This window comes from Pleurodeles waltl, chromosome 10 (assembly GCF_031143425.1).
Source record: "Pleurodeles waltl isolate 20211129_DDA chromosome 10, aPleWal1.hap1.20221129, whole genome shotgun sequence".
Lineage (NCBI taxonomy): Eukaryota > Metazoa > Chordata > Amphibia > Caudata > Salamandridae > Pleurodeles > Pleurodeles waltl.
The window spans coordinates 263,699,231-263,726,732 of record NC_090449.1 but is presented as its reverse complement, the minus strand read 5'-3'; the positions used below and the strand labels follow the sequence as shown (position 1 = coordinate 263,726,732).

The following is a 27,502-nucleotide window of genomic DNA, read 5'->3' as shown; positions in this document are numbered from 1 at the left end:
TTTCCTAAAATGAGTTACCCAAACGTCCTCTGCAACAAAGACAGTCATCGGCCTTAGTATTATTATCTGAAAAGTAAGAGTGATTTATCCCCTTCCAGAATTTAGAAGTGTCCTTCAGCTCAGAGGCAGCCAAAAGTTCATCCCAGGCCTTAGACCTAATTTCTGATTTCCTTTTTTCAAGGGTGGCCTTGTAATCGGCTCTAGCTAGTTTAACTAGTTGGCGGGAAAGGGGAACTGCTTTAAGAGCATCTTTAAGTTTTTTATGGGCAGAAGAGCACACAGAATCAAACCATCTGTGGGCCACTGGCCCCTACAAGGGCCTGTCCACCACCAAGGCTCGCGAGATATCAGTACTTAAAGATTCAAATTCATGAACTATACATTCAGGATCTAACTGCTGAGACAAACACATATGAATAGAGTCAGACCTACTTCTTACAATTTCGTGGTTAAAAATTTTAGGATTTATTTTGTCCCATTTTAAGTGTAAACCACTGTTTGGATTATAAACAGTAGTAGCTCTCAGACTTTTATTCTTAGGAACCTGGTTAATTTTTAGATCCAAATTAATGCTGAGGGTATTATGGTCACTGGCACAGTGAGGCGTGATCTTAAATTCTTGAATTAAATGATAATCAGAGGAGCCAATAAGTATGTAATCAATAATGCTCCCCTTCAGATTCCCTGTGAAGGTTGGTATATTACAGGCGTCAGCAGGCAGTTTCTCTGTAACGTGTACCAAATCAAACTTACATATAAAAAAGTTTAAGGCATCTCCTTTAGTAGTGTGAATGAAATGGATTGATGACTCTCTACCCTCAGCAGGGAAGGCACACAGTTCCATGAGTTCCTTGCTACACAGAGGAGTGTTGAAATCGCCCACCCATAGGGTAATTAGGTCAGTATTCTGCAAGACATTTGATGAATCTATGAAGTCTTTTACCTCTTCCAAGTGTCCCATAAGGAGGCCCGAGGGATATTATTATAAGAATTTAAAATCAAGATATCTTTTTGTCCGCTAATAGAAACTAAAACAACCATGAAATGAGGGGAAGACCAGATTAAGGACACGTTTAATAGAGGGAGATGTAAGGAAACAAGAACTAAAAGGCCGCCACGTGCTCTCCCCATTGGGGAGGTTATAGCCGGCTGACACAGAGAAGTAAATCCGTTCAGAAGGAACGTATCCTTAGACCAGGTCTCCTGTAAACAAATTATGTCATAAGAAGAAATAAAGCTCCTCCAATCCGAATTGTCAATTTTAGACTGCAGCCCTGCTATATTCCAACTAAGCAGAGATAGTGGTCTAGACCCAGGACATGATGTTAAAACTCTAGTATTTATAGGAGTTGACAAGTCCGGTACAGACTTTCCTGTGTCCCAAGTGCATTCATTGTAGACATTCCCAGCTATTGATCTCTCCATGTTAGAGGAACAGGGGTAGACCAAAGCCGTCAGCCAATCGTTCTCGTCAAGATAATTAAGAGCCGAAAACCGATTGCTAGTGGGTACATTTACCTGTAATTGGGACCTTCAGGTCTGTGGGTTCTTAAATTAGCAACGGAGCGTTTTGGTGTGAACGCAAGGTCATAAAATTGACACAGGGGATGTATTTGGATCCTGTTACATGACCTATTACATTGTTCCGAGTTGGTCAAAAGATAGTCCACTGAACGAGGATTTGCAAAATTTTAAACATAATCTCCCTCCTCCATTTTCTTTGAATATTCAACCCTCCTCACTCTGCGGGCCATAAGAATCTTATCATTATGATGAAAACTGAATTTAATGTTGGATTTCAACCAGTGACCAGCTTTCCTGATTAGGGATTGGGTATCTCCTGATTTAGAACTCTCCAAAGGGGGAACATTTGAAAGAACCAATACATACGGATTGCAATCAGGGGGTAGATGTAAAGAATCTGCATGGATTGTAAATTTATTTGGACCCGTATCATGCAACCTAGAGGAATAAACTTCCCTCGTCAACCCCTATGCAGGATCGTCAGCTAAAATTCCTTGGCCAGAAACGGCCTGTAGTTCAAGCGAGGGATTACTTGCTCCTTGAGGTACCAAGGTAGAAGGAGGGTTAGTTTGATAAGCAGGTTCTTGGCTGTGAGATGTTCCCGTACTTACTAATCCTGGCTTGAAGAAATGAGATAAAGTACTGGTCACATCATTACAAAAGCAATCAAGCTTCCTAGTAATCAATATGATAAGTTTCGCCTCTAAGGTTGCAGGAAAGGATTAGAGTGTTGAGTCTATAACACTTGAAAAATCTTCAGGGGCATCCTTTCTCAGAAGACATTCAGGGGTGGAAACCAGGGAAACTGGGACTTTGTCACTTAAAACCGGGAGGGTGGATGTTTTCTTTTTAGGGCCCAAGCCCTTTTTAATATTTTTTGGCTTTTTCCCGGCTCTCCTCTTCTTCAAATGAGGAGAATCAGCCTGAGAACAAGAGCTTTCCAGGGGTGGTTTAACTAATAGGGTAGAAGAATTGTTCAAATCTGTGAGAGGGAGTATATCATCGCTCGACTGTATAGTTCTAGAAGGCAGGATCAGTAGTAAGGGTCCGGTTCTTGGAATAGTGTTTATGTGAACAATAGGTTCCAAAGGGGGTGCTGTACAGTGCTTTGGACAGCCCCAATCCTTTCTTCTACTTTCTCTAGTTCAGATTCAATAGCCCCCATCATAGAAGATAAATAGCTAGTAATGGAGGACTGGAGAGAGCTGGGCCCGCCTTCCCCCATTTGCACATTGATCTTTCTCTTCCCCATTATAGATAATGGTCTCCCACAGTACCTTTCACAGCTTCCGGAAGAAATTACCGCAAAGCAGGAGGAAGAGACATTAGAGGGAGGGCCCAGCCCAGCCTCTTCCGGTCGATGACTGGCGAAGGACGGGCCCGCCCTTGGCCCGGGCTTTGCCCGGGCGCCGCCCGCGCGCGTCCCACAAGGCGGGAGCGCTGTGAAGAATTTAAAGGGCTCCTGCCCTCTGAAGTGCTTGCCGCCTCCTCCTCCTGAAAAGCGCTGACAAAGCGCGTCCCGTGAGGCGGGAGCGCTGTGAAGAATTTAAAGGGCTCCTGCCCTCTGAAGTGCTTGCCGCCTCCGCCTCCTCCTGAAAAGCACTGACAAAGCGCGTCCCGCGAGGCGGGAGCGCTGTGAAGAATTTAAAGGGCTCCTGCCCTCTAAAGTGCTTGCCGCCTCCTGTTGTACAGTGGAGTTGTGTACAATAGAAATGTGTACTATGGATTGCCAGTGTAGTGGCAGGCAGTGGAATGGTGTAGACTGGAGAGTGGTGTAGTTGAACAGCATACAATGGAATAGCATACAGTGTGTTGATTTACAGTGTAGTGGTGTAGAGTGAAGTGTGTTGGAGTGGAGTACAGTGGAATAGCATAGCAATGGAGTGGCATATGGTGGAGTGGCATACAGTGGAGTGCTGTAGAGTGGAGTGGAGTACAACAAAGTGGCAAAGAGTGGAGTGGTGTAGAGTGGAATGTGGTACAGTGAAGTGATGTACAGTGGAAGGGCATAAAGTGAAATGGCATACACTGGAGTGGCCTACAGTGGAATAGTATACATTGAAGTGGGAAATATTGGAGTGGCATAGAGTGGAGTGCAGTAGCGTCAAACAGCATAGAGTGGAGTGGTGTACAGAACAGTAGAGTACAGTAGAGTGGCAGAAAGTGGAATGAGAGAAAGTATAGTGGTGTATAATGAAACTGAGTAGACTGGAGTGGCATAGAATGGAGTTGCGTGCAGTATAGTGGCTTAGACTGGGGTGTTGTAAATTGGAATACCATAATCTAGAGTGTTGTAGAGTGGAGCAGGGTAGAGTGTAGTGGGGTAGACTATAGTGACTTACAGTTTAATAGTGTACAGTGGTGTACAGTGGAGTGTTGTAGAGTGGAGTGGCATACAGTGAAATAGCATACAGTGTATTGGTGTGGAGTTGATTAGCAAACAGTGGAGCAGCATACAGTGGAGTGGTGTAAAGTGGACTAAAATTGAATGTTACTGGCATACAGAGTAGCGACGTAGAGTGGAGTGGCATAGAGTGGAATAGCATAGAGTAGCTTAGAGTGCAGTGTCATACAGTGACACAGTGTAGAATGTAGTAGGATAGAGTGGATTAATATATAGTGGAGTAGCATAGAATGGAGTGGCGTAGAATGGAGTGATGAACAATATACTACTCTACAGTTGATTGTCGGACAGTGGAGTGGCATATAGTGGAGTTGCATACAGTTGAATGTAGTAGAATGGAGTTGCATACATTAGAATTGTGTACAGTGGAGTAGCAGAGAGTAGAGGGGCATGCAGTGGAGTGGTGTAAACTAGAGTGTCATAAAATGGAGTGGTAGAGAGTGTAATACCATAGTGTAGAGTGGAGTGGCATAGAATGAAGTGGGGAAGAGTAAAGTGGCATATAGGGAAGTGATGTAGAGTGGAGTGAAACAAAATGTAATTACATAGAGTACAGTGATGAGTGCAGTGGTATAGAGTGGAGTAGTACAGAGTGGAGTATGGTAATTGAAATAGACGTAACATGAGTGTGCGAATTGATGTAGATGTAATGTGGCTGGAAAATACATTATTAGATGTAAATGGTAATTTTTGGTAGTATGTGTGGCTAGTGTAAGTAGTGGTAAAGTTATACGTTTTAAAATGCTTAGATATATATTGTGACACGGTATACTGCAGCAAGTTTGTGGTAAACTGTGGTACATGCACATGATAAGACAGTATGTGATTGGCTAATGGCAGTGTTTACCAAATGTAAAGTAATGCCTGTAGTTTTTTTTGCCTGGTTTAGCTGCATTCTGCATTTCGCTGGGTTCTGGGTTACGGTCACAGATATAAGTAAGTAGTAGGTTTTATTGTTGTTCATTATTAAAGTATTAATAGGTAGAGAAATTATTTTATAATTTTCTACATATTTGCACAGCCGTTTAGGGAGAACTGTACATTTAAAAAAAATGTTTTTTAAGTAGTGAGGTAATTTGTATGTATCATTGGGGGACTGCATAGTCTTTTTCTGTGAAGATTTAAATATGCTAAAAATAGAAAATGCACTGTGCTATACTGTATTTGTAAAATATAGGGTACTACAGAGTTTTTCAATTTTATAACATTTAGTTTATTTATTTTAGGTACATGTTTTTAATATACAGAACGTTATAAATATTTCCTCTATTACCACTTAAATAAGTGGTGATAGGTTAGCTTATCTATATCTAAGTGTGATATGCAGAACACAGTCAAAGTGTACCTAAAAACAGCATGGCTGCCTTTTAACTATTGTAAAGGCAGCCATTAGCCAATCATGCAATGCCTTTGGTGAAATACCACAAAATTCCACAAAATTTTGTGAAAATACCACAAGAGTTATCACTAAGTTTAAATGTCTTATAACTTAAATGCTCAACTTTATTTACTTGTACTACCCAAAAAGTTCATCTGTACACCATAATGTGTAATGCTGCCAAATTTCATGTAAATCCGCTCAGCTGTTTTTGTGCTATGTGAGAAACAACTGTCTAAGGAAAATGCATTGATGAAAAAAATTGTTTTGGGAGACAAATTTATTAGTACTCTAAATTCCGAGGAGTTCTTATACCTGTGAATCCTTCCTCTCCATCACACAACAGAGTAGCTATGCCACTCTTTTTAGATATATATACATATATATATATATATATATTTATATATATATCATATATACACACACACACATATTACCTTCTGGCGGTCACAAGTAGATGGTTATGGTTAGGACCTAGTTTCCATAGAAATGGTGTTTTTTGACTTGACTTTATTTTTGGCGCCATTTGACGAATCTTCACAGAATTTTCCCAAAAAAGTGCCAATTTGGGTCTTGTGCATGGAAAGTTTTAGGGTGATCCCTCAAGCGGAGGCTGGGAAAAAGGGGGGGATCAAAAGAAGTGTGTTTTGTTTCCCAGTTCAATTCCCATAGACTCTTTAGACATACCTGCAGCCTGAACCACTAGACAGAATTACATCAAATTTGGCAGAAAGGTCGCTATTGATCTTGAAATCATGCTTTTTCTTATTTGGTGTAAATTTGTTCAGTAGTTTACTAGATATTAAAGGAAATCCAAATGTGTATTTCTAAAAGTGGAGATAGTTTGTGAATAGTCCTAATGTTGCGCTGATATTTAATTGGCTGTCAACACTTCAAACAGAAAGTGTTGGCAGCCATTTTTTTAACTCTGCTTCAGCTGAGTGCCAAAAAAAAGAAACAAAAGCAGGGAATAGTTACACTAACCCATACCCTTGGTCCAGGGGTCCCTTGGGACACCTCCAGAGTAAAAAACATGTTTCTTTAAATTCAATGCGAATTTCATGAATATTTGCGAATTCTGCTGTGAATTGATAAAAACACAATGTGCTTGTTATAACTGTAGCTCCCAGATGGGCCAGGTCCCGGGGGCATGCGGGCTTTTGTTAAAAATAAACAAGGGGGGGCGCACGGGGCCAACTCTAAGGGCTTAATACTGCCCCAGGAACCACCACCTCTCCTGAGCTTATACTAATATTGGGGGGGCGCGGACCACCCCAGGCCCCGTGGACCACCACCTCCAAGGGCTATAATTAAAAAATAAACAAGGGGGGCCGTGCAGACACCCCCGGATACCAGGGACTACCACTACTCTGGGGTATCAACATTACCAATGCGGAGGGGCACTAGGACGGGGCTAGATCAATAATGCGGGGCCATGCGACCCACACTCCAGGAACCAGGAATCACCACCTTCTTGGGGCAACAAATGCAAAATAAACCAGGCCGTATGGACATCCCCGGCACTGGGTACCACTGCCTCCCTGTGGCTATAATCAAAATTAGATGCTGTTGAGCCACACGGACCCCCAGAACCCAGGGACCACCACCTCTCAAGGGCCAATAGCTTTAGTTAAATTATAGGAAGGGGGCCGCACAGTCCCCCCTGTTGGACCATATACAGTACCGGGGATCACCACCTCCTCAGGGCCAGCCTGTGAAGATCAAAGGAGGGGGGGGCGTACTACCCCACCTGGAGCCATATATGAACCGGGGGACAGCCACCCCCAAGGCCAGCTCCTGTTACCTTGTGAGGGGCCCACCCTCAGGAGGTAGCTATTTGCTTTTGCTTGGTGGGAACTGTGACAGCTACAGTCCAGCAAAAACAAATACTTCGCTTTCAGCAAGCGGGAGATTTAAAAATGTTCCTGCTTGCTGATAGTGGAGATGCCATCTTTCTCTACCTGTAGAAATGCGGGCAGAGAAAGAGATGAAAGTATTGCTCCTGCACACAGGGAGCTGCATTTACAGCAGCCCCCTGCATGCCGGAGCAATGTCTGCTCCTGCAGGAGGCGAAGAGCTGGCTGGGACTGCAGACCTTGAGGCTCCCCTCCATAACCCTCATAACAACAAAAAAACACAAGCACTTGCTTCTGTAAAATACAAATCATCCAAGTGTGTTTTCTATGCAGTTCCAACCTATAAAGTTATCTGATGAAGTCGCTCAAGGAAAAATCACAACGGCAAAGTTACAGACACACAACATCACTGGAGACACTGCCTCAGCTTCCTTTGCTGAGCTATAGTGCTGAAGACTCACTATGGATTTCTCCAATGAGGTAGCACTTACTAATTAGCCAGTAGAAAGTACTCCAGTTGGGTAGGCATTCCCCACAAAATGCTGGCCCCTTTTTCAATAAATATTCAGGGCAGGATTCATTCTGACACAATGCTCATTTCACAGAAATAAAACCTCAACGGGAAGCATTTACAGATATAAATAAAGTAGGTGCTAAAGTGGAAGCTCCATTTCTGTGATGTACTAATCATCTGAATTTCTTGAGCATGATGAAGGCAAAGCAAGTGTTTTTCCCTGCATTTAAACCTTGAAAAGTTATCTGTAAACCTTGATGGAGGTGTTTCCATCCTTGCTTTTTTTAGAGCAATATCTCATGTAGTGACTGTGACTAGTGAGTTCTTTCTTGTCAATTGCTGCTGAGACCCATCCCCTGCCATGGACGTCTGAAGGGCATGAGTGGCGCAGGGTTGGGTGCTTGTAGGGGATTGGCTGCAGGGCCTAGCGGTAGGCATGTGCGGCAGTGATTGGATTAACGTTTAGTAATTAAAATTATTTCACATAACTATAACTCTGCCCTAAGGTAACTATAACTTGTGCCTTCGCCAAGCACTGCTAAATACTCCAGATATTACTTCTTTCATGACATCTTTTATGACATCATAAATGATATCATTGTAACATTTTCAGTAAAATTATTGATGAGGAAACTGCATGACTGGGGCTCGAGTTATAGTTTCCTTAGGGCATAAGTTATAGTTACTTGAAATAAAAACCTATGGTTTTCTACATTTAATATGTCAGCCTAACTTTAACGTCCCTGTAACCTTTGTTTTTTTAAGTGAATTTCTATGTTTTTTTCGATCCTATTTCCTAACTATAACGTCCCTATAGTCTTTGTTTTTTTCAGTGAATGTATATATATATCTATATATATCTATATATATATATAGATATATATATATATCTATATATATATATATATATATATATCTATAGATATATATATATATGCAAACACATATGCCTCTCCAGTATACGCTATTCCACTGTACCCACTCTACGGCTTTCTATGGACGTTTTTCCCTTGTACGCAATACACTCTGCACCACTCAACTCTGCATTTTGCCTCTATGATACTCCACTCTATCACACGCCACTGTATACCACTCAACTGTATGCTATTCCACTATACGCTACTCCACTATACCTTTCTCCGCTATAGGCTACTCCACTATATGCCACTCGACTCTATGCCACTCCACTGTACGCTATGCCAATCTACGCCACTCCACTCTACAGCACTCCAGTGTACTCCACTCCTCTGGAAGCCACTCCACTGTACCCCTCCACTATATGCCACTGCCAGATTTTGGATAACTCGCTGCAAAGCCTTCCGACATTGGTGTATTACTGAATGTTTCATGTTTAAAAAACATTACTTTCAACAAATGTCACTTAATTATTAATAGATATAATCGTATGTACTTAGTATAGACATGAAACTTTTGAAAAATACGTTTTCCTTTTGGAGCCCGTATCGTACTTTTTCATGATATGTGTAGCATGATTTACATTTTTGAAGGCTGGGCTCAAGCTTCCAGTTTTGGGGCCAAACCCGATCCCTGATCCGGCTCTCTCCGCGGCTGCCTGTGCCCCATTCCTCCCACCCCTCCAACAACTCCCCAGACATGTAATATCCCCCACCTCTGGTGTATATGGCCACAATGAAGCTCTCTCTAGTGACTTAAGAGTTCTCCTGCAAGAAAGCTCACAAATAAGGCCGCTTTGTATAACCTGACAAAAGAATGCTTCGCCCCACACAACTGCTAATCCTTTGGCCACAGGGCACAATAACAAGCCCTGATGGGCAGTGCGCACTTTCCAAGTCTACAGTTGGACGGTCGCTAAACATAAAGGCAGCCTCGTAGCGCATGAACTGGGTTTGTTGTACGTTCTCCGCAGCATTGTCTCTCACGCAGAATGTTGGCACACCACTCGCTTCACCTGAATTCTTGAGTGCATGTGAATGGTGCGTCCCGCCTCAGCGGCTCAGGGGAGACCACTCCTCTCGAAGGAGTGGTTTCTTCCTATCTAAGTACTTTCAGCTGTCCGTGCACAGCTCATCTGTAATTTTAGCTTCCACCAAGGGGAAAGGGTCGCGGTAGCGCACTGTGTGCTGGAAACCTCGAAAGATTGAAGCAGAGTTCCCCCGTCGCTCGCGCCATGGATCAGGTCACAGAGGAGGACAAGCAGAACATTAAAGTCATCTGGGACAAAGTGTATCCAAGTGCAGATGAGACAGGACAAGCCATTGTGATCAGGTAAGCAGTGTGACCCTGGACAGACGCTGGTCTGGTCTAGTTCATTTTAATGCTATTGGAGAAACGGTGTTCGTAGTGTAAAAAATACACATTTCATTTACCGATACTCCATTACTTTTCTGTCTTTTGTTTTTTAATGTTATGCGTTGACAGTGACCTCGGTGTCTGGGAGAAATTTAATACACGCGACTGGGTACGGTCTGGGAGCTTTCGCCCTTCTTTTCATTTTCACTGGTTACCCCATTGGCCCTGTTTCTCACGTGGAATTTTCATCCCGCTCTGTTGTTGGAAAAGAGGAACCCCCGGAAGTCATTTTGCGTGCTCGGGCTGAAAATAATCCCCGTGTACTTCAGCACCACTACAGACAGAGCAGGCTGCGAGCGCCTCCTTGAATGACAACACTTCCCGGGCTCTTTCCGCACACAGAGAAATTGCTTTCATATGTGCAAGGACGAATGGGGGACTCGGTAAAGAGGAGGGGACCAGAAGGACACAGCATTCAAAGCAGAGCTACAGGGATTTGATAAAGGCTGGTCATATGTACTGAAATTCAGGTTTGGGGGGGTGGTGGGGGGGGGGGGGGGGCATAGGTTTTGCTGAAGGATTTTTTTTGTATATAACTGTCAATCTCATTTTAATGAGTACATTCCATCGGAGAAGAGTGTTTGTGGCGGAAGTCTTACTTAGCCAATTAAATAGGGGTTCTATTGGAACCAGTTGCAGGCTTATTGGCTGTGGAGTTTTCATTTAACAAAAATAATTGTTCTTGTAAATGCCCACAGATGTCTGCATCTGTATCCGGCAGAAACCATATGTACACGGTCAGCTGGAATTTCTGCGAGATTTAGCAGGGTTGGCAATCAGGGGACATATTTTCCCATTCTTGAGTTGTGGTGGTGCGTTTGCTTGAGCTGACAAAAAACTGTAAGAGTCTGTACAGTACATTGTTTTATGGGACCATAGAGTTCCTGTTCATTGATGAGAAATTGTCACCAGATGTTTTCAAAGCTGCAGGCTTCGCAAAAATGTTATCACACGAAACTTTAAATAAATCTGCGAATATCAGCACATTGAATTTGAGGCACAGATTAGTTCCAGTTAGTAAAGTTCATAATATGCCAAGCCAATAGAAATATGAGGCAAAGGAGGAGCAAATTATGCGGAAGGGTTGACTAAATTTAAGTGTAAGAAAAGGCAAATTATGTGATATAATATGGAACATTTTGGGGAGTATTATTTGTTTTTTCTGTAGTTTTAACACACATCACTAGGACGGGGCTAAATATTCACATGATTAGTACAGTTTTAACACGCAAATACACCAATGGCCAACTAAAAAGATTGTAGTTGACCTTTGCAAATGGTGTGGCATTTCTTAATAGTAACCTATGATCCGTTGGTGTAAGAAATCCAATTTTGAAGTGTGCAAATTTTGCATTTGACAGTTAATTATCCGGCAAGTGCGATAAGTCAATAGTTTTGCCGAAATTTGATGTAAGCACAGAATAACATAATTCCGGGGGCCCTGATAATAAGCGAAGGGCATAAGGGGCATATATAGTAAATTAAATGGGCCAATTTTGCCATGTTTCAGGGAGAGCGCACAAAAACTTCAGCAATGGTTAGCAGTGGTAGAGTGCACAGAGTCCTAATACCAACAAAAATGAGTTCAGCAAAACTGGTGGTGTGAAGGCAAAACGTTTGGGGGAACACCACACCAAGAATGGCTGGTCTAGCAGCCATCCAATGCAGAGGTGGTCAGTGGCAAAAGCCAGTAGATTTCATTAAAGTATTGCTTTATTATTTTGTCATTAGGGTCGAGCCTGCGAGTGCATGTGCTAGCGCATGCGTCTCACATGCAAGACGCTGCTGTGTTCAGAAAAGGGCTTGGAGCCCTCCTGTCGCTCACCATTTGCACTCTGCTTTACAGAGTTGTAATTCGTCAAAGCATGTCTGGCATAATTTTCGTTCCTCTCTGTGGAGCAGGGATCAAGCACTAATTGATTTCAACTCAATTAGTGCCTGCCCGCTGCTCCCAACGTGATCGAGGTACTATTTTGTTCTAACTTCCAGTGGCCAGAAGGCTTGCGACTGACAAAAATGTACCCAGCAGGAAAAACAAAATTGCAAAGTTTTATTTTTGAAAGCTAACTTTATTTTATTGTCTTTTCTCAGTTTCCACTCAATTTAAAAAAAAAAAAATTTTTGATCATGGGTGCTGTTGTGAAAAGATGACAATATTAACTTGTTCAAAATATGTGAGACTCATTGCTTTGCAAATTCTTGTATTTACATTGGTTAACACTGGGCAAAAGTTTCCACATTAGTACCAGTTTCAGCGCCCTAATAAAGCAATAAGCAAAAAAAAGAGGACCATTCAACATCTGCAAAGGGCCTTCCACTACGTGTCAGTGTGTTTTAGCAAATTTTGATCTATGAGAATAATATTGTTTTGTTAAAATTTGCAGATGATAGATTATATAGCAAATGCAGCAAATCCATAATTATGCTAATGATACTGCAGCTGCAAAGTCAAATAAACCGAGTGGCCCTTACTGTACCCACCACCCTTGTGGCCTGGCATGACAGCTAAGGAAATCTTCGGTCACACCCTCTGCCTCCGAGTATCAGGATGGCTACTTATTGGCTGACTCAAGTGGACAAACTTGAATGAGCCTATCAAATGATGTCATTCATTCAGCTATTTCGGATTGTGCAAATGATATACAGTGAATACAACAAGTTGAAAGTCGGAGCAATCTGAGTAAAGTTGCAGTTATCTCAACGTGATTTGTACTACTGCAGAGTGTGACGGGGCAGAGAGATTTATATCAAGCAAAGCCACTTCACAGTCTCTCTTTCAGAGAATCATTTTATCTATTCTTTTTTTGAAAAAATAGTTCTTCAATTTGTGGATGCCCTAGAGTAAATTGATAATTGTTGTGTTGCTGATGGGATAGGTCGAACCGTTTCCAGGATTTGCAAAAGGATCTTGGTAAAGTGGGAAGTGCTTACATTCAGGTATCCCTATTTAATAAGAGGAATAGAACACATAAAATATGAGAAGGCGTCCGACCAGTTCTACTTGTTTTTCATAGGGTACATGACACTGGACAGAGATTTGATTATTCAGTGTGCACTATATCAAGATATAGGCCAACATTTCTTTACTATCCTTATGGATGAGTGTAGGAAAGTACCATCTTGCCTGGCATGTTACCCCCATATTTCACTGTATGTATGTGTTTTAGACTATGTGTCACTGGGACTCTGCCAGGCAGGGCCCCAGTGCTCATAAGTAAGTTGCCTGTATGTGTTCCCTGTGTGATGCCTAACCGTCTCACTGAGGCTCTGATAACCAGAACCTCAGTGGTTATGCTCTCTCTACTTTCCAAATTTGTCACTAACCGGCTAGTGACTAAATTTACCAATTCACATTGGCATACTGGTACACCCATATAATTCCCTTGTATATGGTACTGAGGTACCCAGGGTATTGGGGTTCCAGGAGATCCCTATGGGCTGCAGCATTTCTTTTGCCACCCATAGGGAGCTATGACAATTCTTACACAGGCCTGCCACTGCAGCCTGCGTGAAATAACGTCCACGTTATTTCACAGCCATTTACCACTGCACATAAGTAACTTATAAGTCACCTATATGTCTAACCTTCACCTGGTGAAGGTTGGGTGCAAAGTTACTTAGTGTGTGGGCAGCACCCTGGCACTAGCCAAGGTGCCCCCACATCGTTCAGGGCAAATTCCCCGGACTTTGTGGGTGCGGGGACACCATTACACGCGTGCACTATACATAGGTCACTACCTATGTATAGCGTCACAATGGTAACTCCGAACATGGCCATGTAACATGTCTAAGATCATGGAATTGTCACCCCAATACCATTCTGGTATTGGGGGGACAATTCCATGATCCCCGGGTCTCTAGCACAGAACCCGGGTACTGCCAAACTGCCTTTCCGGGGTCTCCACTGCAGCTGCTGCTGCTAACCCCTCAGACAGGTTTCTAACCTCCTGGGGTCCAGGCAGTCCTGTCCCAGGAAGGCAGAACAAAGGATTTCCTCTGAGAGAGGGTGTTAAACACTCTCCCTTTGGAAATAGGTGTGAAGGGCTGGGGAGGAGTAGCCTCCCCCAGCCTCTGGAAATGCTTTGATGGGCACAGATGGTGCCCATCTCTGCATAAGCCAGTCTACACCGGTTCAGGGATCCCCAGCCCTGCTCTGGCGCGAAACTGGACAAAGGAAAGGGGAGTGACCACTCCCCTGACCAGTACCTCTCAGGAGAGGTGCCAAGAGCTCCTCCCGTGTGTCCCAGACCTCTACCATCTTGGAAACAGAGGTGTTGGGGGCACACTGGACTGCTCTGAGTGGCCAGTGCCAGCAGGTGACGTCAGAGGCTCCTTCTGATAGGCTCTTACCTCTCTTGGTAGCCAATCCTCCTTCCTTGGTAGCCAAACCTCCTTTTCTGGCTATTTAGGGTCTCTGCTTTGAGGAATTCTTCAGATAACGAATGCAAGAGCTCACCAGAGTTCCTCTGCATCTCCCTCTTCACCTTCTACCAAAGGATCGACCGCTGACTGCTCCAGGACGCCTGCAAAACCGCAACAAAGTAGCAAGACGACTACCAGCAACATTGTAGCGCCTAACCCTGTCGGCTTTCTCGACTGTTTCCAGGTGGTGCATGCTCTGGGGGTAGACCCCTGCACCAGAAGCTCCGAAGAAGTATCCTGTGGGTCGACGGAATCTTGCCCCTGCTAACGCAGGCACCAAAAGACTGCAACACTGGTCCTCTGGGTCCCCTCTCATCCTGACGAGCGTGGTCCCTGGAACACAGCAACACTGTCCAAGTGACTCCCACAGTCCAGTGACTCTTCAGTCCAAGTTTGGTGGAGGTAAGTCCTTGCCTCCCCACGCTAGACTGCAAAGCTGTGCACCACGTGATTTGCAGCTGCTCCGGCTCCTGTGCACTCTTCCAGGATTTCCTTCATGCACAGCCAAGCCTGGTATCCTAGCACTCCGACCTGCAGTGCACAACCTTCTGAGTTGTCTTCCGGCGTCATGGGACTCCCTTTTGTGACTTCGCGTGGACTCCAGTTCACTTTTCTTATAAGTGCCTGTTGGGGTACTTGTGCGGGTGCTGCCTGCTTCTGTGAGGGCTCTCTGAGTTCCTGAGTGCCCCCTCTATCTCCTCCTCCAAAAGGCGACATCCTGGTCCCTCCTAGGTCACAGCAGCACCCAAAAACCTCTACCACGACCCTTGCAGCTAAAAAGGCTTGTTTGTGGTCTTTCTGCGTGGGAACACCTCTGCAAGCTTCATCGCGACGTGGGACATCCGTCTTCCAAAGGCGAAGTTCCTAGTCCTCTTCTTTCTTGCAGAACTCCAAGCTTCTTCCAACCGGTGGCAGCTTCCTTGCACCTTCAGCTGGCATTTCCTGGGCTCCTGCCCCCTCTCGACACTGTCGCGACTATTGGACTTGGTCCCCTTGTCTTACAGGTACTCAGGTCCGGAAATCCATTGTCAGTGCACTGCTGGTGTGTGTTCTTCCTGCAGAATCCCCCTATCACGACTTCTGTGCTCTCTTGGGGTAGTAGGTGCACTTTACTCCTACTTTTCAGGGTCTTGGGGTGGGGTATTTTTCTAACCCTCACTGTTTTCTTACAGTCCCAGCAACCCCATACAAGCTCGCATAGGTCTGGGGTCCATTCGTGGTTCGCATTCCACTTTTGGAGTATATGGTTTGTGTTGCCCCTATACCTATGTGCTCCTATTGCAATCTATTGTAATTCTACACTGTTTGCATTACTTTTCTTGCTATTACTTACCTAATTTTGGTTTGTGTACATATAACTTGTGTATATATATTACCTTCTTACTGAGGGTACTCACTGAGATGCTTTTGGCATATTGTCATAAAAATAAAGTACCTTTTATTTTTAGTAACTCTGTGTATTGTGTTTTCTTATGATATTGTGCATATGATATAAGTGGTATAGTAGGGGCTTTGCATGTCTCCTAGTTCAGCCTAAGCTGCTTTGCCATAGCTACCTTCTATCAGCCTAAGCTGCTAGAAACACCTCTTCTACACTAATAAGGGATAACTGGACCTGGCACAAGGTGTAAGTACCTCTGGTACCCACTACAAGCCAGGCCAGCCTCCTACAATGAGCTATATAGATACAAGGCTAGTAGGATAGCTGAGAGTTAAGATGTTTGTGTGGCCTACTGGACACAAGTTTAAATCTTGGCAGTTGCTGACTGAGTCTTTCAGCTTACTAAGGTCGATATGTTTAGCACCATTGCATAATGGTAAAACATTCTTTGCAGTGCTTTGCAACTGTGAACCTTTTTGTATTATTGCCATAAAAAAATACAAGGTTGTACTATGTATGTGTTTGTCATGCATCGAGTTTGTGGTGTTGGCAGCTCTGGTGTTGACTTTGTCTTGCTGTGCTTTTGGATGGCGGTGGTAGGGGGTAATTCCCTGGTGTTTGCGGCGTGGAACCTGATCTCTATTTGGGCCTACATGTGCTGGCATTGATAATGGTTTTGGCCAGTCCAGGACCTTGGACAACTACTTCTGTTGGTTTTTCACTGCCTATGGGGTACAACGAAGTCACAGTTGACGTACAGAGGGATGTAATGGCTGACCAACTCTATCATGTTGTTGCTGTAGTGGATGACCATGTTCCTGGGACCGTAAAGATTGATGTGGCCTGGACACGATGATAAGGCCTTTGTTAGTGAAACTACGTCCCATCACAGGTGTAAACCTTCCCCTTATGAGGTTAACATTGGATCATAGTGGAGAGGGGAGTGTGGGTTCTTGAGCTCCCTGTTGACCCTGATTCCTTGTTACTTGCTTTGGGAGATTGAGGGTGAAGATATGGTTTGGATCTCTTGATCTCTGGGTTACAGGCATCTTTGGTGCCTCTCTGTAAAACTGTTGATGGACTTATGTAACATCTTAGCCTTTGCCTAGAGGCTCGTGCATTACATTGGTGCTTTAATCACCCATGATGTAACTGCTGCATTTGTCTCTCGCTCCTCATTTTGAGGATGTGGTCAAATTTGCTAGGATTCATTGTTTTTGATATTTTATGCATTTTATTTGAGAAAAACTCAATATGTCCATATACGAATTATATAGTGTTTTTTCCATCCACCATCATTGCTTGTTGGTGAGTTATTTCCTCATACTCTTTTTCTTTAATTAACTATATTTTCGTTATTTCTCATTTATTTTTGTTCTACTGCAGTAAATTGTGTAAAGCGCCTAGTGATAAGTGCTATAGAAATCTATACAAATAAATAAATACATAAACAAAATGAATGCGTGCAGTACCTGCCATAGATATTAAAACTTGTTGGAAAGAGTTTTGGAGCAAGCTTAGTTAAAAAATATATATATAAAAGATAGCAATGCTTATTAAATTTGTTTCTGGGACACACATCTCTGTTCCCAAAAATAGACAGAATTCCAACAAACTCGCCTTCTGTTACAGCTAGCAAAGATCTCAGTCAGTTCCAGAAGAGACCTCAGTAAAACGACAAATCTCATGTTCACCCACCACTTTAACATGTGTCCTGGCAATGGACAGTTTTGATTTTTGGATAGACTCAAACTCCTTTGTTCCTTGTAAATCTGAATTCTCTTTAAGGTTCTACCTAGTCTACTACCCATTGGGCCAGATGTATCATTAATTCCAATAGCGATTACAAAATTGCGATTGTTTGCAAATTGCAATTAAGTAATCGCTATTGGAATGTTTGAAACTCCAGACGTTTCATATAGCGCTTCGTATAGGCCTGCAAATGGACCTACCTCATTAATATTCATGAGGTAGGTGGCAATTTGCAAGCTATTGCGAATGGTTGGAATCACGTGGATGGTGGCCTGCTGGGCTCAGCAGACCACCATGTCTGTAATTGCTTTTAAATAAAGAAATCTTCTTTTTTTTTTTTTTTTTTTAAATGCAGCCTGTTTTCCTGAAAGGAAAACAAGATGAGTTTAAAAAAGAAATATTAAAGTTTTCTTTTCATTTTTAAGAGTAGGCCTGCTCTTAAAAAATGTTTGCGCATGCATTCACAAAGGGGAAGAGGTCCCTTGGGGACCCTTTTCCCTTTCCAAATGGGTTACCACCAATATGAAATTGGTGGTAACTGCGATTGCTTTGCGACTGCATTCACGGTCACAAAATAATCATACATACCTCTGCGATTCGGTATGAGGAAGGGACGCCCTTGACACGCCCTTTCCTAATACCGAATCGGTTTGTAGTCGCAAATCCAATTTACGATTCGGTAACAAGTTACCGAATCGCAAATTTGACTTGATACAAATAAAAATGAATTTTTGCAGTCTCAAATGGTCTGTTTGGGCTGTTTGCGATCGCAGAAATGTTTGATACATCTGGCCCATTATTCTTTGAAAAGGTCAGAGTTGTATGATATGCCACTTTCAGTACTAGATGATGGTCAACTTAAATGTTTAACACAATCAGTCACTCAAGTTATGTTTTGAAATGCAATCGCTTTTACCAGGGGATGTGGGTCATGGATTTGTTCAAAGGAGTATGGGAAACAGGCTTTTCTAGCATATTTGGGAACGGATAACTACGCCAGATCACAGAATGAAGAACTTATTTCCTTTAGAGGCACTGTGTAGGTCTTTGTTTGGAAATGAGCATGATTCACCTCATCTTGGTTACTGCGAAGATCATCTGGGATTTATGAAACGCAATCGGAGTCTGGCAGAGCCACTTCAGAAATACACAATTTTCTTGAGTCAGCATTTCGGGCCAGATGTATCAGGTTCTGGTACTGCTGTGCTGAGAGCGCCCTGTGTCTCGTCAGTCCGAGTTGAGACCACCAGGTCCTTCCTGGGCCTGGGTAGCGCCTTTTCCCGCCATACGCATCTCTTGTGTGAGCCAAGGCTTGTTGGCAGAATAAAACGACAAAAACAAGCCTGCATTCATCTACTCAATGTGGGACATTTCTTGCACCAAGCAGGAACCCACAGTTGTCTTCTTTGGTACACCTCTGACTTTTTCTTCCAACCGGAGGTTCCACTTTTGCACCTTCATCCGGGTTAGCAGGGGCTCCTGTTCTCCCTGGACTCTTCAGCAGCTCTTGGGCTTGGTCTCCTCTCTCTGCAGGTCTTCCGGTCCAGGAATCTATTGTTGGTGTCTTGCAGTCTTGCTTTGTTTTTGCATAATTCTTTATCACGACTTCTAGTGTGTTCTGAGGAAACTTGGTGTACTTTACACATGCTTTCATGGGTTTTGCGGTGGGGTACTTTACTTACCTTTGGTGTTTTCTTACACTCCCAGCGCCCCTCTACACACTACTCTTGCCTAGGTGGGAAACCAACATTTGCATTCCACTATTTTAGTATATGCTTTTTGTTCCCCCTAGGCTCATTGTAACCTATGGTGTTTTGCACTATTTGTACTATTTTATGACTGTTTATTTACCAGATTTTAGTTACTAGTGTATATTTTATGTATAATACTTACCTCCTAAGGGAGTATAGCCTCTAAGATATATTTGGCATTGTGTCACTAAAATAAAGTACCTTTATTTTTGGTAACACTGAGGATTGTCTTTCATGTGTGCAAGTACTGTGTGACTACAGTGGTATTGCAAGAGCTTTGCATGTCTCCTAGTTCAGCCTTGGCTGCTCTGCCTACAGCTACCTCTAGACAGCCTGGCCTCTAGACACTGACTACATTTCACTAATAAGGGATAACTGGACCTGGTATAAGGTTTAAGTACCTTAGGTACCCCCTACAAACCAGGCCAGCCTCCTAAAAGATTTCTCTTTCTGTTCAAACAGGGTGAGGTAGTTGACCTTTACGACTTGCATTATAAAAGTGCTCCCTGCTGGGTGTTGTTGTAGACTTTGGGTCGGATTTAGATCTTGGTGGTGTTACCACCAAGCCACGTCAGTGATGGGACTGAGAAGATCGTCAAGTCGACGCTTTTATATCCTCCATACTTAGAGTTCTGCAAGTGGAGGACTGGCGACCGATTGCTGGTGGAGGGAGGCAGTGGCGAGACTCAATGGACTTTGTACAATGGCAGTGGCTATGGAATAGAGGTAAGTGACGCACAAACATTCTACCTTAGCTTTATGTTTCCCCCTGCACTACACAATACACTATACGTCACATACACATCATCATCCATTACAATTCCAGCACAACCATCATCCATTACAATTCCAGCACAACACAACCTGTACATGCCGAAAACACACATTGACATACATCCATTACACAACATACATACACCATTGACACTGCACCCACACACAGCACATCCACAACAACCAGCAAAACTACACACTTAGTTACACCAACACACAGACATGCAGAACTACACACATGATGACAACGTCCGCCACACAGCAACAACACTCACCTGAGTGTGTCACAAGAGAACACAACATTCACAACATCGGTATCACATGCAGATGACACAAATACATACACAACCACACCACCCACGCAAGGTCCTTCCACCTCAAATAGCCAATCCACAAACACACACACTTACACGTACTGACTCACATACACAAACCTACCGGTACAGATCTCCTTGCAATGCACACACATGGACACCGTTGTTTAAGATGAGTGTACCACCATTGTGGTGCCAGGATTAATTTTACAATGAATGATGACACCACAATGACAGTTGTGTATGTGTGCGATATGTGTGTTGTGCCAGTGCGTCCCCAGCCATGTGTGACACAATTGTCGCCCCGACATATGCATGTCACCATGTTTAAGAAAATCACTGTGACCTGCATATGCCTGCAGTGGTCCGGACCTCCCGTACAGTGCCCACCAAATGTACCCTGGAAATGCAGCTTCCCTACCTTTGTGTCCGGCGATAGGGGAGGTTGTTTTTTCTCTGTGGGTGGGTGGCAGCAGTGATGGCAGATGTTATCCAGTTATATCCAGTCAAAGACGGAGGTGGAATGAAGAAAAATGGTGAGTTTTCAGCCCCCCCCCAAACCACCAACTCAGAAGTGGAGATTGAACTGCCATTTGTTTCTTGGCAGTAAGGCACATTCAAATCTGCACATCGTGAAGGGTGGCTGGGGTCCCAGCGGTGTCCATTTTTCCCTCTCCTGCCACCGACCCAGGCTGTGTTTCTTGGAGAAGATAGCGGTTTGAATGCGGCCTTTCATCTAAGGGACTGCCAAAATCTAAACATGACAGGCAGACTGTCAGGGTGGTGGATGGGTTTTCTGTTGAAAAGTCAACGGCGGGACCATTACTGCCAACATCTAAATCGGGCCCTTAGTCACTCTAGTTTCGTCTTATGATCTCGGATGGTCTTGGGCTTTAGGGATTGGACCATGGTTGCGCTGGCTTTCTCTTGCACTACCTGCTGGGCAGAGATGGTGAGATGTTAGACCATGATTACTCTGGATTATGAGAGTTCTCCCTGCTGGGTGGGTCTATGGATAAAGAATTGTTCCTTCTAATGCTCCATTTGTTTCTTGGGGCTTGAGGTGTTGGACTCAGTTGCTTTAGCTTCTTCTTGTATTCCACATTGAACAAAGGTTGAAGTCTTAGATCTTGACCACTCAGGATTATGAAAGCACTCCCTGTTGAGCAGAGGGCTGAGCTTTAAGACTAGGGTGCTCTAGTTTCCTTTTATGCTCCATTCTGTTCATGGAGCTTCGGGTAGTAGCTTTTGTTTCCTCTTGTAATCCTTGATTAGTCATGAAGTAAGTGACGTCAAGCCCCATCCACTTTGATTGCTGTGGATGCTTCTTGTTGGGCTTAGAATTAATAGATTAAGCCTTGGTATTAAGCCTGGCATGTTCTAATATTCTTCTAGGTTACATGCTATGGTTGAAAGTTGAAGATTAGTCTTTAATCACTCTGTTTTCCTTTTGTGATCCTAATTGGATGGTGGCATTGTAAGAAATTGGGTTGTTGGTTGAATGGGGTGTGAACCCTTGTCAAGCAGCAACCACAATCCATGCCAGGGTGAGGCACATGCCAACTCTAAATTAACCTGTGCCCAACCATCTGGTAGTTTGCAACAGAGCAGTCAGACTTAACTTGGAGGCAATGTGTAAGGTATTTATGAAATACTTCATACAGTAATTAGCACCACGCAAATGGATCCCATACCAAGTTAGAAAAATAGAACTTCATTTAATAAATAAAACAAGACCAAAACACAAAAAATCCAATCAGTAGAACCGGAGCTATGCAATTATAATTATTTTAGAAAAAATAGTGTAAAAAAGCACAAAGTGCCAACTGTGGATATCTGGTCCTGCCGGACCGGGGAAAAGTCACAACTTCAGGCCAAATGCAGTGGAGTGACGTCTGGCTACAGGGGCCCAGTTAGACCTGCTGAACAGAGTACCTTAAATCCTGGTTTGCGGAGTATTGCAAGGATCTGTATTGAAGATACGTTGTGCAGCTGAAGCAATGTGTCAGTTCTGATATGCGGCAAGGATGCAATGCAAAGTCAGGTTTTGAGGTTGCAGTGGTGCAGTCGGGGTGATGCAGTGATTCTGAGGAGCTGCAATGCGGAGTCCGACATTGTCATGAAGGTTGCCGTCGACGAGTGATACAAGAGCCTGCTCCGAGGATGCGTTTCCAAAGGCTCTGATGCGATGCAGGTCTTTGCAACAGGTTCAATCCATACAGTAGCAGTGATTTGTCTGCTCTGCTTGCGTTTGCGCTGCTTAGCAGAGGAGATGTGACGGTTCTACCGGGTCCACAGAGGTGGAGAGAACACCTAAAGCTAACTTCCAAGGATCCAGGACTGGGCTGGCTCCACTTGGCAGGGTATACTCACAGATGGCAGAGTCCATGTGCAAATGCAAGGTCATTAGAAGCCTCTTATGTCCCTGAGGCTTCAGTTGAGGAGGGAGGACAGCTATCTAGCCCTTTTAAGACACTCTGGGTTCTGGATTCGAGTGATGCAGGTCCAGTCCTTCTCATCTATGCAAGAGGGCAACAGGCAGCAGGTCAGAACAGCAGGGCAGCAGTCCAGCCGAGTGGCAATCCTTTCAATAGCACAGCTGTCCTTCTTTCTGGCAGAGTATTTACAGGTCCAGAAGTGTACTGAAGAGCTGGTGTCTGAGGTTCAGTATTTATACCCAATTGTACCTTTGAGGTGGGGAAAAGCTTACAGAGGCATGCCTTTGAGGTGCACAGTTGCCACACCTTCCTCTCTGTGGCTCCAGACTAACTACAGGGGGTATGCATCCCTTTGCATGGAGACAGGTCAAGCCTATTCAAGTGTAGATGGGGCTGGGCCCTGCTCCTCGCTTCCATCCTGCCAGTGATGGCCCATCCAGTCACACCTAAGCTCCCAATTGTGTGTGGCTGTTTATGGTGAGTACACAAAGCCCAACTTTCAAATACCCCTCATTTGACCCAGAGGCAAGCAGCAGGCATCAAATGGCTAAGAAAAGAAAATGCTAACTTTCTAAAAGTGAAATTTTCAGAATTGTAACTCAAAATCCGACTTCACCATAAGTTTGTTTTTTCATTACAATTCCAGAGACACCAAACATGAACTGGCTACCTGTTCCCATTTAGAAATTACACTTATATGATGTCATAATGTAACTCCAGTGTTATCCTATGATATAGGTTTGCCTTGCAGAAGTGAAAAACAAATTTAGGAGTTTTTTCACTACCAGGACATGCAAAACATAAACGTACATGTCCTACTTTTTAAACAGATTGCACCATACTCTTTGTGCTGTCAAGGGCCTACCCTAGGGGTGACATATGTATTTAAAAGGAAGGTTTGGGCCCACCTAAAGGTTGATTTTGCCAGGTTGAAATTGCAGTTTAAAACTGCACATAGACTGCAACTGTAGCCATGACACATGCTTAAAGTGCTACTTACATAGGTGACACAATCAGCGCTGCAGGCCAATTAGTAGCATTTAATTCACAGGCCCTGTGCATAGGTAGTCCCGCTTCACTTGGGACTTATAGGTAAATAAATATACCAATTGGCTGCAAGCCAGTCTAACATGTTTTAAAGAGAAAGCACAAGCACTTTAGCATTGGTTAGCGGTTGTAAAGTGTGCATAGTCCAAAACGAAACAAAGTCCGCAAATACAGGAGGTCTGAAGACAAAACGTTAGAGGAGAACCACACGAATGATGCCAAGTCTAACAGGCATGTAAGTAAGGTAGTGATCATTCTGGTGTATTTTATGCTCTCCTTTAGTCTGGAGTTTGTGAATTAGTTTTTAGTAGCTTTAACTACCTCTGATCCTTCCTACTGGAATTGGAGTTGGTGAGTTAGACGTTGACCAATTCTAACCATTGCTTATGTGTCTCTTGCATTTGGGGCTTTGTGGTGGGAAGCTTTAAATAGCTTGGCTTCCTTTGGTGTCCAATGCTAGACTTGTTTTTTTTAATCAAACCAGAGGTAGTTTGGCCTCCTTTTTGAATTGCAGTTGGATGAGTTGAGACTTGGCTCTAGTCGTTTGGCTCCTGGAGGTTGTGGTACAAATATCCTTCAACAGATGTTGAGGTTACTGTCTGGGCTTAGTTGCCACTGATATAGCTTCTTGTTTGGGTGAGGTTTGTGAGTGGGCTGGTTCTGTCTGATTTTCCTAGTCTCTGCTTCTCATTGTTGGAAAAGTCTTGCTTTTCTTCTAACTCTTCAAAGTTCCCCTTGGTTGTGTGATGGATTGAGGCTTGTTTCTTGATCAATGTACTATACTCATTGTCTGACACGAGCCTGCTTTTTTCCTAGTAGATATGCACCCCTCCTCTTTCTAGTCCTGGACTGGTTGTTTCAGACTCTAGATTGTTGTAATGGTGCATTCACTTAAAAACTCAATAGGCCCAAATAAGGGGTGGCTTCTGCCCAAGAGTGCCGGGCTGTTTCCTCGTGATCTGTTCATGTAGTTGGGTCCTGAGTATGTGGTAATCTGTCTGATGTTTTGAGTTTCTGAAACTCTTGGACTCCCTTCACATTTACCTTTGTTTATATTGTGTCCTTATTAAGGGGTGTAGGAAGCTGGCTCTGTATATACTATATCAAAATGATATAAAGTGTGCACAGAGTCCAGGGGTTCCCCAGTGGCTTAACAGAGGTTAAAGTAGATAATACTAATGCTCTCTTTTGTGATAGTGGGGCCGAGCAGTTAGGCTTTTCAGAGGGTTGTACAAAGCATTTGTTGTATACACAAAACAAAAAGGTGAAGCACACACTCGGTGACTAACTCAGGTCAATGGTTTTTATTTAACAAAAATGTGTTTTGTTATTTTATTTCTAGAACCACAAGATTCAAGTTGCAGGTAAGTACATTTGTAAGATTCAAGTTGCAGGTAAGTACATTTGTAAGTAAGTATCCAACATATGTATAAATATCACTTTGTTTAGAATTGGCAAGTTATATGTTTTTTGAATAAATAGCAATAATTTGTTTTAAAAGTTGACACTGCAATTTTCAGAAACATTTCTGGGGGGAAGAAAAGTTAGTACGATTTGAAGGTAAGTACACTTCTAGTCTCCAGAGGTTAGGATGTCCACAGTTTGGGGTTCAAGTTAACCCCAAATACCCGCAACCAGCCACAGGGGGGCGGCTGATTGCAGAGGTCAAAGTTGAGTTTGATTTAACACTGGCTTCTGTGGAGAGTGGGGCACTCAGAATCAGGCCTGCTTGCAGGTACGTACCCGTGTCTTCGAAGGGCAGACCTGGGGGGTTTAGAGGAGCACAGGGGCCACAGGTCAGCACCAAACACATACCCTAAGTGGCATGGGGTGGCCGGGTGCAGGGTGCAAACACCGCGTCGGGCTCCCAATGCTTTCCTATAGGGAGACCCAGGGGGCCACAAAGATGGTGCAGTTGAAGTCCAGGGGGTTGGTACCGGGAAACCAAAGGCTGGACAAAGAGAGGGCTGTTGTCTGGGGGCTTTTCATAAGTTGCTGGTCCTGCAGGATGTGTCGCCTTCTTTTTGCAGGGCTTTTGAAGCTGTAGACAGGCTGGTAGGGCTGGGGCCACGTCAGTTTGCATCCTCAGTCTTCTATGCTGGGTGTCAGGCTAGCAGTCCTTCTTCTTTCTTCTTTTGAGGTCACCAGGAATCTGATGAGCTAGGTTTAGTGGAGCCCTGGATTTAGGGGCATTACAGGGGTCAGAGCGCAGTAGCCAATGGCTACAGTCCCTGAGGGTGGATAAACCCTTCCTGTGTCTACTCCCTTTGGGGAAGGGGACACAATCCTAACACTATTGGTCCCTGTACTCCAAACTTAGATGGATGATTTTGCAAGGAGGGGGATCACCTCAGCTCTGGACACCTTAGGGGTGTTCCCAGCTAAGGTGGCCACTCCTTGTTTTCCCTAATTTTCCCACTTGGCTAGCAGGCAAAAGTGGGGCTTTGTCCGGGGTGGGCATCTCCACTAGCTGGAGAGTCCTGGAGCACTGTAACAAGAGGCCTGAGCCTTTGAGGCTCACCGTCAGGTGTTACAGTTCATGCAAAAACTACTTCTAGTTACTAACCCCTGACTTAAAATAACATGTAAATCTAAAAAGAAATGCTAAAGGGGACTTAAAGAAGGCCCTAGCAGGACTTTTTAAAAATGTAGGAAAATTTCTAAAGGCAAATTTGGAATTTAGTTGTACAATTAGGTATTGGCTGAGTAGTCAAGCAAATGCAAAATAGTAGATCCCACTGCTGCCACCAGTGTAGGGAGCTTGCTCTGTATATACTATATCAAAATGAGATATAGTGTGCACAGAGTCCAGGCGTTCTCCAGAGGCTTAACAGAGGCTAAAGTAGATAATACTATTGCTCTCTTTTGTGGTAGTGTGGTTGAGCAGTTAGGCTTATCAGAGGTTAGTGCAAAGCATTTGTTGTACACGCACAGACAAAGTGAAGCACACACTCAGTGAGTAACTCCAGGCCAATGTTTTTTAGATAGCAAAAATATGTTTTGTTATTTTATTTATAGAACCACAAGATTCAAGTTGCAGAATTGGTAAGTTATGCCATTTTTGAATAAATAGCAATAGTGTGTTTTAAAAGTTGACACTACAATTTTCAGAAACAGTTCTGGGGGGAAGAAAAGTTAGTACAATTTGAAAGTAAGTACAAGACTTACAGTTCCAATCTCCAGGGGTTAGGATGCCCACAGGTTGGGGTTCAATTTAACCTCAAATACCCACCACCAGCGACACAGGGCCGGCTGGGTGCAGAGGTAAAATTTAAGGTCGATTTAATATGGGCTCATATGGAGGTTGGGGGCCCTTGGAATCAGACCTGCTTGCAGGTAAGCTCCCTTGTCCTCGGAGTGCAGACCTGGGGGGGGTTTAGAGGAGCACCGGGGGCCACAGGTCTGCACCAAACACACACCCTCAGTGGCACGGGCAGCCGAGTGTAGGGTGCAAACACAGCACCAGGCTCCAATTGCTTTCGTATAGGGGGGTCCCGGGGGCCACAAAGATGGTGCAGGTGAAGTCCAGGGGTCGGTTCCGGGAAACCAATGGCTGGACAAGGATGGAGCCACCTGTTGGATGTTTGCTCACTGAAGGTCGGATTACCCAAGGCCA

At 43.9% G+C, this 27,502-nt stretch overlaps 1 protein-coding gene across 1 annotated transcript in view; it reads left to right on the top strand.

Moving 5' to 3' along the window:
- The first annotated feature begins 9,582 nt into the window (after positions 1 to 9,582).
- Positions 9,583 to 27,502, top strand: part of LOC138261449 (cytoglobin-1-like) — a 314,212-nt gene continuing 296,292 nt past the window's right edge. The window contains exon 1 of the mRNA XM_069210397.1: positions 9,583 to 9,923. Coding sequence (XP_069066498.1) covers positions 9,826 to 9,923 — 98 coding nt within the window. The 5' untranslated portion in view covers positions 9,583 to 9,825. The remainder of the gene's footprint in view (positions 9,924 to 27,502) is intronic.